At 37.9% G+C, this 14,146-nt stretch overlaps 1 protein-coding gene across 2 annotated transcripts; it reads left to right on the forward strand.

Annotated features, from left to right (window-relative positions):
- Positions 1 to 5,280: 5,280 nt before the first annotated feature.
- On the forward strand, positions 5,281 to 13,775 carry LOC145769406 (uncharacterized). Of its 2 annotated transcripts, none has more exons than XM_082581044.1 (4): positions 5,281 to 6,856; positions 8,637 to 8,753; positions 9,201 to 9,335; positions 10,087 to 13,775. In XM_082581044.1, exons 1-4 carry the CDS (start codon positions 5,290 to 5,292, stop codon positions 10,221 to 10,223), a joined length of 1,956 nt encoding a protein of 651 aa, XP_082437170.1. In that variant the 5' UTR covers positions 5,281 to 5,289; the 3' UTR covers positions 10,224 to 13,775. The 2 variants fall into 2 exon arrangements, with proteins under 2 accessions (XP_082437170.1, XP_082437177.1); XM_082581051.1 differs by having other exon boundaries at positions 10,090 to 13,775.
- The last annotated feature ends 371 nt before the right edge of the window (positions 13,776 to 14,146 follow it).

Genomic DNA, 14,146 nt, shown 5'->3' on the forward strand with positions numbered 1-14,146 from the left:
TATGATCCAGTAGCGTAGCCAGGAATTTTGAAAGGGGGGGTTTTGACGACACAGCGGCGGGGGTTCTGGGGGGCCTCCCCCAGAAAATTTTGAAAAATTACTTTGAATTTGGTGCATTCTGAGAACATTTTCAACAAAAATGTGGTTACGAATATTCCTGTAAAATGGTGGTGTCTGGTGGCATAGCAAAAGGATAAGATCATGTTTTCTTCGGCATTTTCGGAAATAAAGCTAATCTGGCTGAAATGTTTGGTATTGGCAAAACTTGCTCTTTTAATGCAATTTTGTTTAAAATTGGGCAATTTTTTTTAGGCTGAAAGCATCGTTCTCAATATCGTGACGTCACACGAGTGCCAAATGGGGGGTTGTAACCCCCAAAATCCCCCCCCCCTCTTGGCTACGCCACTGATATGATCCATAAATAGTATCTCACGACTTCGACTCACAATTAAAGATGCCTGAACTCCACTTCCTTAGTTCCTTTAGTTTTCTGCGTACAGATTGGATGTCAGTGTGGTTTTGAGGAAACACAAGTGTGTTGTCACGAGAGTTTGATTCAATTCAACCGACATCAAGCAACGGTAAAACAACGCAAATAGTCGCTGGTTTCGAAAAGCAAACAAACGTGCACTGATGCGTGAAATGAGTTACGAACTAAACCTCAACTACTGGTAGTCTCAGCTGAATCGGTTGACTGATTTAGACTAGAGTACAAGGTATCTGCAATATCTTTTAGATCGAGGGTCTCAAAATGCGGGCCGCAAGCGCCATGTATTTGGTTTTCAAAGTATTTTGAGTTGAAGACCCCTGTTTTAGATTGAAGTTTCATCTTATCTTTGATTTATCTTATAAGAAAGTACAATTTTTGGTATTGAGCTTTTTATCTTGGATGAGATGGCATCCAGGGACGAGAGCTCACAAGCTAAACGAGAAGAATGTTTCCAAACATAAAACTATACGTTGTTCACATTGATCTAGGAATCTTTGCAAAAACACGTACAGTTTGCTGGTTGGTTTGCATACTGCATATTTTGCGCCAAAAGTGCGGTTAGTGGGGGTACTTAGACTACTTTACTATGCCTACCTCTCTCGTAAAAACTTAAGTTATAATGCTTATGATGACAGTATATTTGTTTCAAAATTGTATGCTTACATGCGTTTGCAGTAGATTAACATTTCGGGTAGGGTAGGCAACATATTCTTTCGATAGTGCCTTCAAAACGTATCCACTTTTAATTGTAGGCACCAGGGTTCTTTGCTATGAAATTACAAGCGCATTAATTTCATTACATCGACGTATGATGCGTGGTGTATTTTGTATGCAATTATACATTTCGTTGGTCGGCGATTATGCTCTTCGGCTGCTGACCGACCATTCTTGCCAAACAGCTAAATCCGTCATATTGACTCCGATTCAAGTTCTTCAATGTAAAAATAACGGATTTTGCTGTCTGGGTTGTAGCCTACATTGTAAAACATTTTCCATTGTCCTGCCAAGTGCTTGATTGTGTTGTCACTAGAGTAGGGATTCTTAACCAGGGGTGCACGGCACGCACCAGTAAGGGGTGCGAGACCTGTGCCTAGGCGGTGCGGGGATGCTGAATTATCAAGGTTTGTTATAATATGACGTAAGAAGCAAAATTGTTTTACCAGATTTCAAAAAAATTTCGAAGTGTAGGCGACTATTACTTTTCAGCCAATCCTAGGAGGAGGTGCGAAAACTGGTTGGTAATTTCAAGGTGGTGCCGACAAGGCAAAAGGTTAAGAACCACTGCACTAAGGTCTCCAATAAATCAACAGTTGTGAACTGAGCAAGCAACAAATGAGCAAGTGACAACTCAGCTAGCAACATTTGAGTAAGCGATTGAAGTTGGTAAATGATGAAACTAAGTAGGCCTAACAACTAAGCAAGTCATAACTTGGCGTGTCACAAGTCAGCAAATTGAGTTTGACAAGCGATGACCAAGCAAGCCCGATGTGAGTACGTAAATATCATTTGCTGGCTTGGCAGTTGCTGAGTTGAAGCACTTGCTGAGTTGTCGCATGCCGAGTGGTCCGACGACCCTGTCACAATACGTCGTGGAAGGTGCTCAAGAAATGTTTGAAATATCATGAGACAACTGTTATAGTTCATCTGACGTACCGGTGACCTATCTTTTTGGCTAACTTAGTTTTACCGGTAGTCTATCCTGCAACTGAACCACTCATGGATCAGAAGAGAAAGCGTTCTTTTCGTGAAAATGTTTCAAATTTGAGAAACGCACACCACTACTTAAACCACATTATCAACCGTACCACCTTTTTGAAAAAAGTACCGTGAGGACTGAGGAGTGCTTGTCCTAGTAGACGAAAATACTAGAAAAAAAAATGCTTAACATCAGAAAGTCCGAATGCAAGGTACACGTGTGGACAAGCTAAACTTCAAAACTTAACTTTCCTCTTGTATGTTTGTGCGGAGTGATAGTGAAGGAATCGTGATGATTTTGGCTGATGCAAACACAGATTCACTCTTTTTAATATTGTGCAGTGGGTGTGGCTGTCAAACTTGGACATTTTTAGCACAACTTCGCAGCTCTGTCAGGATGTGGAGTCTAAAGGATTTGGGATTTTTTGGATTTGCTGTGTTCTCTACTTCTAAATAATTATAGAGCCGGAAACTTTTGTTCTTTCTTGAAAATCCACAGCCCGGTATTTGAAGTCAAACATTTGGCAAACCATCTCCATCAAACAATTTGGGCCCAGAGATGATCCAAAAGTATTTTCTTGAAACTTCCTTTTCAAGTTGTTACAAGTGAGTAGCCCATACGACAATGTTTTGTGGATCAAACATCATTTTCACGTAGAAGGAGGACTAATTTTAATTACTTCGCAAACTTTGACTCTCTGTCAATCAAACTAGGTCTTCAAAGGTTAAATGAATTAGCAAGCGAATTCATGCTGCCAGATTTGATTAAAAAACTGGACTGTAAACTTTCAAAGAAACGCATTTACTTTGGCGCAATATCGAATATGCATTATAAAAAGGTAAAATCATTCGAATGAATAATTAAATGAAAAAAATCATCAAATATTCACGGTAAGTGTGTTAAAGTACTTTTGAAAAAGCGATACTTTTTAGATTCTAAACGGCGCGAAAAACCACCTCTACGTCTACAGTACCATTAAACCAGCACTGTACAGCATTTTGCAGAAACTTTAAAGACTGAAAGGAAAAATAACAACACAAAAACACATTTTTTCCACGTAGGGGGCCCTTCAAAAGTCGGGGGGCCCGGGGCACTTGCCCCCTCTGCCCCCCCCCCTAAATCCGGGCCTGGGCTTATCATATTTGACAAGCCAATAGCCGATATGCGGTTATGTACTTGTTATGGCGAACTGACTAATACTCATTGGTAATAACTACAATACAATATAAATACATAACTTTTGTTCCGGTTTACAAGTATTGAAGTGGTTGAGTTTACAGCAGTCCACGCTTGTCAATCTTCTATTTATCCGCCCGTTGTGCAAAAAGGTTGATCACACCTACTGGCTTAGTGGACAGAGTTTGATTCAATAGTTTGTGGATTTTACAAAGAAGCTTTCTGGAAATTATGATTTCTCAGACACGAGCTGCTGCCGACAATTGTAGCTGAGTAAATAACTTTAAGAGACCTCATCACGTCTACGTCATTATGTTCCATCAAGCGATGTTTGCTCAAGACTAAAAAAAAATTTCACTTTCAGAATAGCCTTTGCCAGACAACTCCTCCTAATCTATGTTTGCTTGCTCTTGCTTAGTGGAGAAATATTGTGCGAATTTCAAAACCAGTAAGCATGTAGCAACCGCAAGTTGGTTAGCTGATCGTGTAACGTTCACTTTGTTTGATTGTTTGCGACGTTACATGAAATGGATTTTTGTGCTGACTTTTAGAGGTTGAGCTGTCTGAGTAACTTTGTTCTGAGCAGATTGTTTCAACAGCAGGATACACGAATTTGAATTGCTTTCGTATGTTTTAATGTGCGTTTTAGTTAGATAATCTCACTTGAACTGTAACAGTGTAACTTTGAGCTTTTTATTTTTTTTTAGTATTGTAGCCGATCTCTGCAGGTCAATCAGCATCTCTGTGCTCTGTCTGTTCAACAAGTTGAGATTATTATTCATAAAATATAGGCCTGCTTGTAGATCGTTTTCTCTTTCAACTGCTTATTGTGAGCAGAGAACATTAGTCATTTTTAGCATGCCAGGAAGTAGTTTATTGATAGACTAGGTTTGAGATAATTGTGAACAATTTCATGTCAAAGCGAAAGCAACAGAAGCTTATCTCCAGTTCTACGCATTATTTAGCACATCGGTCTCTTTTTGCATTGATACAACGTATGTTGATGTTAAACCGTTGTAGTTGCACAGACGGCACTGATTTTTCATGCTTCATCTGTCACCGTCAGTCAAATAGGATGGAACTTTGCCTTTTTAAAATGTGTATCTTGAACTTATTTTGTCAATTATTATTATGGTGTGCAGCATTATTGCCAAACAGGTAGCTTACATCTCTTTTAGCGTACTGAGAAAGTTAATAGTGCTGACTGACGAAACGTCGACAACACTAATATCTGGCTATCGTTTCCGATATGTTGTAGAAGCTTGATCTGCAGTATCCAAAATAGCAACAAATTTTCTAATGAGATGTTCGGTGAACTGTTTCATTTTGTATTTACTTCCTAGCAGCTTATGTACAACTACCAAAAAAAAACAATTCCGGTATTCATCATCAGAGTAAGTTCCGTCCAACAACATTTAATCGCAAGTTGGAGGAGCACTAACAAGTCTAAAAATCATAAAGCAACGTCAGCTTTTTCATCGTCCTCTTCATTCATGTAATTTTTATAATGGGGAGTGGGGCGGTCAAAAATCTTTTGAAATCGGAACAAAGTCGCCCGTGCATGACATGAGTTATCTTCTATATTACATTAAATATAGTTATTACTCTCTAAAACCTTATTCAAATAGAATTGGTCAAATTGATTCCATTTGAATAAGGACCTTCTGATGATCCACCTTTTTTGGGGTGGAACAGGCTGTAGAGGTTTTAGAGAGTAATTTTAATAACTATATTTGATATAATTCGCTCTGCTAGGCTATTTGCTTGACATTGAGCACTTTTTGTAGCATTAATAGTGTTTGTTGTTTGATTAGTATTATCTTCTATTATATATTTCTGCAAATGATGATGTATATATGAAATTATATTAACAGGTTATTTTAAATAGTTGCTGAATAGGCATTAAACTTATCGCTGACATCTCACCATGGCCGATGTACAAGAGGATGGGGTGGTAGAGGCCACCACACTTCCCGATGCAACTTCCATCAAGTCTTCGGAAGTTACTGAACAAACTGATGGGAAAGAACAAGACCCAAAGGCAGATGAAGTAATTTCTGCTAAAAAGGAAGATGAAACCGTTGAAAGAAAAAGCGAAGAAGGGATATCCTCTGAAACAGAAGCACCAAAATCTACTGAAGTGGAAAATCCTCCCACAAAAACTAAAACAGAAGAACCTCCAACAGCAACTGAAACGGAAGAACCTCCAACAGCGACTGAAACGGAAGAACCTCCAACAGCAACTGAAACAGAAGAACCTCCAACAGCGACTGAAATGGAAGAACCTCCAACGGAAACCGAAGTGGAAAAATCTCCAACAGCGACTGAAACGGAAGAACTAGCAAAGGTAACTGAACCAGAAGAACCTCCAAAGGTAACTGAACCAGAAGAACCTCCAACGGTAACTGAACCAGAAGAACCTCCAACGGTAACTGAAACGGAAGAACCTCCAACAGCGACTGAAGCGGAAGAACCTCCAACAGCGACTGAAACGGAAGAACCTCCAACAGCGACTGAAACGGAAGAACTTCCAACAGCGACTGAAACGGAAGAATCTCCAACAGCGACTGAAACGGAAGAACTTCCAACAGCGATTGAAACGGAAGAACCTCCAACAGCGACTGAAACGGAAGAACCTCCAACAGCGACTGAAACGGAAGAACCCCCAACAGCGACTGAACCGGAAGAACCCCCAACAGCGACTGAACCGGAAGAACCCCCAACAGCGACTGAAACGGAAGAACCTCCAACAGCGACTGAAACGGAAGAACCTCTAACAGCGACTGAAACGGAAGAACCTCCAACAGCGACTGAACCGGAAGAATCCCCAACAGCGACTGAAACGGAAGAACCTCCAACAGCGACTGAAACGGAAGAACTTCCAACAGCGACTGAAACGGAAGAATCTCCAACAGCGACTGAACCCGAAGAACCTCCAAAAACGACTGAAACGGAAGAACTTCCAACAGCGACTGAAACGGAAGAACTTCCAACAGCGACTGAAACGGAAGAATCTCCAACAGCGACTGAACCCGAAGAACCTCCAAAAACGACTGAAACGGAAGAACCTCCAACAGCGACTGAAACGGAAGAACCCCCAACAGCGACTGAACCAGAAGAACCTCCAATGGTAACTGAACCAGAAGAACCTCCAAGGATAACTGAACCGGAAGAACCTCCAGCGGTAACTGAAACGGAAGAACCTCCATCAGTAACAGAAACAGCACCTCTGGCAGTAAATGAAAAGGAACAACCTCCAACGGCGACTGAAGCCACTGAAACGGAAGAATCTCCAACGGCAATTGAAAAGGAAAAACCTCCAATAGCTGCTGAAGTGGAAGAAAAACCAACAGCTGCTGCACTGGAAGAAACACCAACAGCTCTTGATGCAACTAAAGCCAAAGAAAAAGATGAAAATGGTGCACAACAAGAAACTGAGGCAAACAATGAAGAAGCTTCTGTAAATGCAAGCGAGCAAGCACAAACTTCAACAGGTAGGCTATTCAATCTTTACATTCTTTATTGGATGAATCTACTTTTCCTGCAAAAATAAAAAATAAAATTAATCTAAACTATTCGGTTTGTGGCCTACTCTGACACTAGCAGGCTGATTAAACACACCATTTTTTTTTTGTTTTTTTTTTATGTTTGTAGGCCTACTCTGCATGTACAGTAGAAGGCTAGTTAAAATTAATGAGAATAACCATATTCATCCACATAATAAGAGTGCCCGTTTTCAACGTTATTGATAATTTTGAATGAGATTAAATGATTGCATTAACTGGCCACTTGATTTTTTTCGCTTTACTACCAACAACATAAATTATGTTTAAAAAGTTAAAAGGTAACAATTTCAGAAGCTCCACAAATAACGACCTGTAGCGGCTGTAGGCTACTAATTTAAAATATAAACATTGTATATAATTTTTAAGATGCTCTATGAGAAATCACTGATCCTACCTGCAAACAGTGGCCTGATTCAAATCTTATCCAAAAATCCAATATGTTTGTTAGGTGTTAATTTAATAACATTTGGGACACATTTCAATTTCAATATTAAGCCGCATTTCTATACATGACGTACCGTATACATTTAGCTATGTCATTAACGAACTTAGAAACTTTATTGCATTGAAAAAGAGGGTAGTTCTATACGATCGAACAAAACTTCGTATGTTTGCAGTTGTTGATGCTTTCTGAAGTAAGGCCTAGCCTATTTCTCAAACCTCAACGTTAAAGCAAACTTGGTGTGAAGTAAACGATATTTTCGCTGAGTGTAGAGCCACATGTTTAAATACTGTTTATCTTTTCTGCATCACCTTGTCGACACTTAAATTATTCAGCTGCAACCACTAGTTTGGTATCTTTCCTTGTTTAAAATCCAATCTAACAAATGTTCGATGACATAACTTGTTTTATCAAAATTTTACAGTGTTTTTTTTTCTTCTTAAAACAGAGATATTACAATAGAACAGAGTTTAACAGACATTAGCATATATTTTGTGATTTATTCTTCATGGTATAATCAGGGCCGTTGAGCGAATATTTTAGACCCGGTACCAATGAGACCCTCGGGTCTTAAATCATGACATTTATAAGAAAAAGTACTGATGGTGTCTTCGTGTTTCTGGAACCCTTAAAAAGGTTCCTAGTCCCTAAAACTATTTCGGACCTTTGTCCGAAAGTACCGCCTGGATCCCCTGTCAACGCTCCTGAGTATAATCGTGATTGATTCGATACTTATCTTGTCTCATTTTAGTTTTGGGAAGGTTATTTATGGTTGAGGAATCCTGAGCACCTGAAACACACATGTGACTCAGGTTGTTATCGGAACATCTCTACACGTAAGCTTATGTACTCTAATAAGCTTATGCTATTATTTCCCATTCTATATCGTAATTGATACGTATATACTCTATTTTTAGATCAGTCACATCCAGGAAAATAAAATGAAGCCTAAATACAGTATAATGATCTCAGATAATCACCTCATCTGGTCCAGATCTGGTAAAGTTCTGGTCCAATCCATACCCCATCTGGACCAGACCAAGTCGTTGTCTGGGATCCATTGTCACATCTATTTGTTTTGTTTCTTTTTATAAAGTCTGGTTTAGCAGGGTTGCCCGATTATGATTATTAGTTTGATTAAATTAGTAGCTAATAACAGCCAATGCCAATTGTTAGATTTCGGTTGATGATGTACTTAACTGACGTACAAAAATTTTGAAAATGAATTTTTTTAAATCAATTAAAAGTCATTTACTGTCTTCAAAGGTGCCGTTCAAGAAGAAACAACAGAAAAGACCAAGGAGAACACGAAAAAAGGAAAGAAGAAAAGAACACTATCATTCAAAAAGATGTTTGGCATCTTCACCTCAAAAAAGAAAACAGGTTAGCTATGAAAAAGCAGCCATTCTTAACTTTGCTTCAATAGTAAAATTACAAACCGTATCTGCATATCAACTTTTGTTTTCTTTTTACAAACTTTTTTGTGTTAGCCTACATGCGAATTTGCACACTTTTCTGAAAGTCTTGATTTGTCTATACTTTAGTCAATTTTTTATGACATGTTAACTGTAATTTAAAAACGTTTTTGTCAATTTTCTTAAACGATTGCTTCGCAAAAATTGATTGAGGCTTACCGATACCGCAATGAAAATTCTACCACTATTATTCCATTATAGATGAACAATTTTTGTTTGCGAAAGATTATTATGTAATGAAAAATACTTTGGCAGTTGAATAAATGCAATTCATATATCACATCATATTCGAAAGTTATTTTCATAAATCGTTTTTGCTACAAACGAGACGATAAAGATCTCTGATGCATTGCAGAGAACACTACGAAGGAAAAGCCCAAAAAGAGTGCCAAGCTTGCCAATTATCAAGAAAAAGCAAAGGAAAAGGGAATCGACGATTCTAAAGACACAGAGCCAGTTGTGAATGAAGCCAACCAACCTGCCAATCCAAGTAAGAAATCTAAATTTTCATAAAAATAAGCAATTTAGGTAGTAAATCTATGTTTTATACAAAACCGTGCACTAAAAACCAGATGTTTTTGTATGAAACTGCGCATTTTTTTGAAACAGCAGTGCAGATTATGTGATAGCACATAATATTTTATCTTCCTGAAACGACATTTGATTAAATAAAGGGCCAGAAATTTTAAGCATTCAGAGTAAAATTGCTTCTCTAGCGACTGTATGTGGATTGTGCTGCAAAAATGTGGATGTCATGTATCACGATTGATTGGTTTTTGTGATCTGGAGGTATTTTACCTCCAAGTGATAAAACATACAATAAAATTGCAAAAACAAAATTTAGTTAATTTTTTCATTTCGGAAAGGCCACTTTTGTAAACTAACTCAAATATGATAGAAATTTACCTAGACTAGGCCTACATGTAAATATACGACCCTCAAATCAACCAAACGTAGATGACTGACGCAAATGAGAACATTTTTATATGCATTGACTGCACTTTCTGTATGACTTTTTCGAAACAGAATGATTGAAGCATTGAGTTTAGTAAATTATTTTCTACGTAATTTACATACAGGGTAGGCTATGTTTTTGCATAGTATACTTATTTACTTTACTTGCCTATCTGGTGACAAGAAAACGTAAAAATAGTGATCACCAATATTTGCCATAAACTTTCGTTTCAATCATCATTAGGTCCAGCAAAACTGATAAATTTACTGCAATCATTTTAATGCAGCAGCAAACAACGAAAATGAAACTGTGAAAGGAAACGGCCACAAGCAAGAAGATGAACCCTCCGATTCTCAACCAGCCACAGACAAGATGGAAGGCAATGGTTTACAAGAACAAGGAACAGTAGAGGCTACTGCTTGAACTTGCCATTATTGTATTTAAATGATTTCAATTTTCTCTTCAAAACGTTGGCATTCTCGTGATACATTATGCAAAGCAGAATCTCGAGTCGCTTTTAAAATCCAAGTAGCCTACTATCAAGATGTCGAAATGGAGATATTACCGTTGCCAAAGCAGCCATCACTTACATCACTAGAAGTTAAAACTCCGACAATGTTTTTTTTTCAAACAATATTTGCATATAACCCTACGCAGTTGTAGATGTTTTTGCATTTAATTGTTCTACGGTCATAAGAGGAACATTTTCTCAAAGTTTGCACTGGTTTGATGTCAGAAAACGTTGCATCTACATTGTAAATTCACAGCATTCCAACCTACTTTTGGTTTAGTATAGTTTAGTATTTTTTGTACGAAGGCGTTACTCTGCCCTATTGTGGACGTTTAACCAGAGACACACAATGTAGCTGAAGCACACCATCATGAAGCAACTTTATGAAAATTTGTATTAACTGTAGGCTAGACTACCAGAATTGTTATTCGAAAACAACAATCCGACACCCTGAACAGTTGGTCCTGAATAAACAGCGGCAAAGTGCTGAACGAGAGTCCTGGTTTAACGTTCGTTAGGGCCCCGGTTCGATACAGCTCAAGACCACGTGGCTGCTGTGTCATCACTCAGTAAGATAGATGAAGGCATGCCTTAGATTGCGGAGTGGCGTCTCTTTGCTTGTAAACCTTGATTTATTTTATGATAATGAACAGTGCGCTCCTCTAGAGAGATATGCTTGCCGCCCTTCTTCGGCTGAGCTCTTTGCCCTTCTACAATTCTTCTTAGCTATGGCCTTCTAAGCTGAAACATGTAGGATGGCCTGCTGAACTGATTTGAAGAAAGTAGCGAATCTTGCCATAAATTGCTATAATGAGTGAAGAGCAACATTAGACGTGTTGGTGATGGGTGAGCACATAGGTGACGGCTGGAAGGACCTCGGTTCGATACTCATGGTTGTGTCTTGGTAAGGCACCTTATCACGTACATGGACCCAAAGGTTGTTTTTGTTGTAAAGCCATATTCCTTTTATTGTAAATTTTTGACCTACGAATTACTCTAGAGAGCAATGTTGAGCAGGTACATCATAAACCATATTGCATACAGCTCTAAGTGCTTATTTTCCTACACAAAAAATTCACAATTTTTTAATGTTTTTTTACAAAGTGGTTCAAAACATTCCACATTCCATTTTTTTTTTTTGTTTTGCATGTTGTGTTTCATTTGCCTTTCTTTGAATTTTCGGGTTATATTTATATGTACTTTGATGTTTTTTGACGTAGCTAAAAGAAAATAAGCATTAAAAATGAATCTGTTGTACCCTTAAGCCATAGTAGTGTCAACATACCCGTAAACGTTCAAAATAAATTCCTCGTGCAAAGGAGTGTGAATGAATTATGTAAACTTTTGTTGCCAATGTGAGATTTTTTGGCTTGTTCAAGCTTAAAGTGTTGTGTTCTTATGAAAACGTATCTTGTCAAGGCTTGTAAATAATCTGATGCTTTGCAATGCAAGAGTTTTGTGACCTTTTTTATATATTCTGTCAAGGAGGTCCAGAAGAGGCCCATTTTTGAACCCGAGTCCGAGAGGATTTTAAAGACCTATAATCATTACAAAGGATCTGGAAACTTTAAAAAAACATTGCGTACTTTTTGGATATACCTGTAGTAGCCTATATTTTTTAAGTACGGTCTTGATTTGAAACCAGAGGATCGAATTGAAACCAGCCCAAACTTTTTTCTAAATAGCCAGGAGGGTGAGTTCCTCTCGTTGGATACCGGGGCCGAGGGTTTATCCTAGGGATTGTAGATCATAGGGATGCGAAACTACATCCGCTTTTGGCTTATTCGCAACACTAGAAGGGTTACGTTTTTTTGTAATTTACAACATAATGCACTTTTTATGGGTTATATAAGAAGAGTGAAGTTGGTTTTAAAGTAATTTAAGGTTTTTAGTTGAAAGCAAGCCAGCAGCAAAGCGAAAAAAAATGTTAAATTGGAAATTGACCCTTCTAATGTTGGCGGAACAACGGAGTTGCGCGTCCCGTAATGTACTGTCCCTAGTTTATCCTTTTACCTCCTCGGTTGCCCAGTGAGTTCCATTTTTCTCTGGTTGTTGCCATCTTCTTTATATTCGTAAAATACCAGGACTTACCACGAGGAGGTTGGCAACATGAGTCCCAAAAATATTCTGAAAAGCCGATTTGACGAGAGTGTTGCAGTGGCACCAAAATTGCTTGTAATGAAATTTATATCGTCACTTGCTGAATGGTTGTTCATGATGTACTTTATGTGTGGATTTGCATAATATTGGCTTGTTGAAGACGTCCAGAGAACATATAGTCATTGCAAAGTTCAAAGGAGTCGCAATTGTTGTATGCTGTACTTCTTATGGTGTTCTAAAGATGCTTGTCCATGTCTAAGCTGCTTTTCTAAAAAAAAAACTATTAAATATTTGAAAGTGCTTACTTTTGTGAGGACAACTTATCTTTGTCACGTGCCTACAACATATAGAATAGATGTAAAACTATGAAAGCCGAACATTTTTTGACAATGTTTCCCAAAATGATTTGTTTAAACATAAAATTATAAAAACAGGGCCTATTATGTTTTCATGCTGTCAATTGTTGAAAGATGGTTCGATTTAGATAATTTGTAGCTCTCGCTTTGCATTTGAGCAATGTTAAATTTAGCCTATTAGGCCTAATAGTTTTTAAGTTGAATCGATGCGAACATGCAACAATCATGGTTGCTTGTAGGCTTACTCTCATTTATGTACTTTGCATGTTTTCTATTGCTACAATATGTTGCTTGCTTTTTCCACGGTATGCAGAGTTTGGAAAAAACAACTAAAACACCTGCTAAACTTGAACAATGTCTATTTAATATGGGATTAGGCTTTACCAGCTTTGTGTAGCCTACAGATTGTATTTGTCTGGGAATGGATCCACGCAGTTCTCAAATCTCAACCTACGTTAGATTTATTTCTGTCATCTATGAAACGGTGTTCTCCAATTGTTGACAAAAGGTTATGGCTTTTAGCTTGTTGTTGCATTAATAACAAGTTATTCCACAAGCCCTCAGCAACATTCAAATATTGGTTTGTTGTGGTCACTGCACATTCCTAGCTAACATGACAACCTTGAAATAAGTAGAATTTGCAGTGTTTCAGTTGTTTTGTTCAACCTGTCTTCTTGCAACAAAGACTGCATAACGCTTTTTAAGCTAAGGAAGACTTGCTTTGTCATATGTATATGTGTCACAAGTGCAGTATAGGCCTAGCCAAGTGTAACACAAACTTTATAAAGACTGCCTGAGCTACCAACTGAAGTTATACTGCTTGCCGGTAAGAAGGCATATGCTGTACTGATACCTATGTGTCTAACTTAGTTTACTTGCAATCGTAATTTTTATTTGCGTATATGCAACATTAGCTGATCAGTTTTTACCAGAAATACATTTTGCATGTTTTTGCATGTGAATGTAAAATTGTTGTTATTGTGAAATAATATAAATTTACTACCTATAGCCCAAGTCCGCTCTGTTACATGGTCAAATGCTTTACAAACAGAAAGTGTGAGGGAAATGATTTAATTGTCTGTTACATGATGTTACGTCCTTGGTGTTTAAAAAATACTGCACAGTTTAAATACAGTTTTTAAGTATATTTTCGTGATCAGCAATAATCTGAAACAGTTAATTTGTGCAATCGCTTGACCGACGTTCTTTTTGTGAACTACAGAGATTTACACCAAGAAAGTTCCTTTTTAAGTTATCCTAATTCTACAACTGCGGGAGAAACTCATATTTGCTTTGGAAACACTCTGTCATAAAAGCACACGTTGTTTATGTAGTAGGCTTACAGTAGATGATATGGCCGACTACATCTGAAAAACATC

Source organism: Aplidium turbinatum, chromosome 1 (assembly GCF_918807975.1).
Source record: "Aplidium turbinatum chromosome 1, kaAplTurb1.1, whole genome shotgun sequence".
NCBI lineage: Eukaryota > Metazoa > Chordata > Ascidiacea > Aplousobranchia > Polyclinidae > Aplidium > Aplidium turbinatum.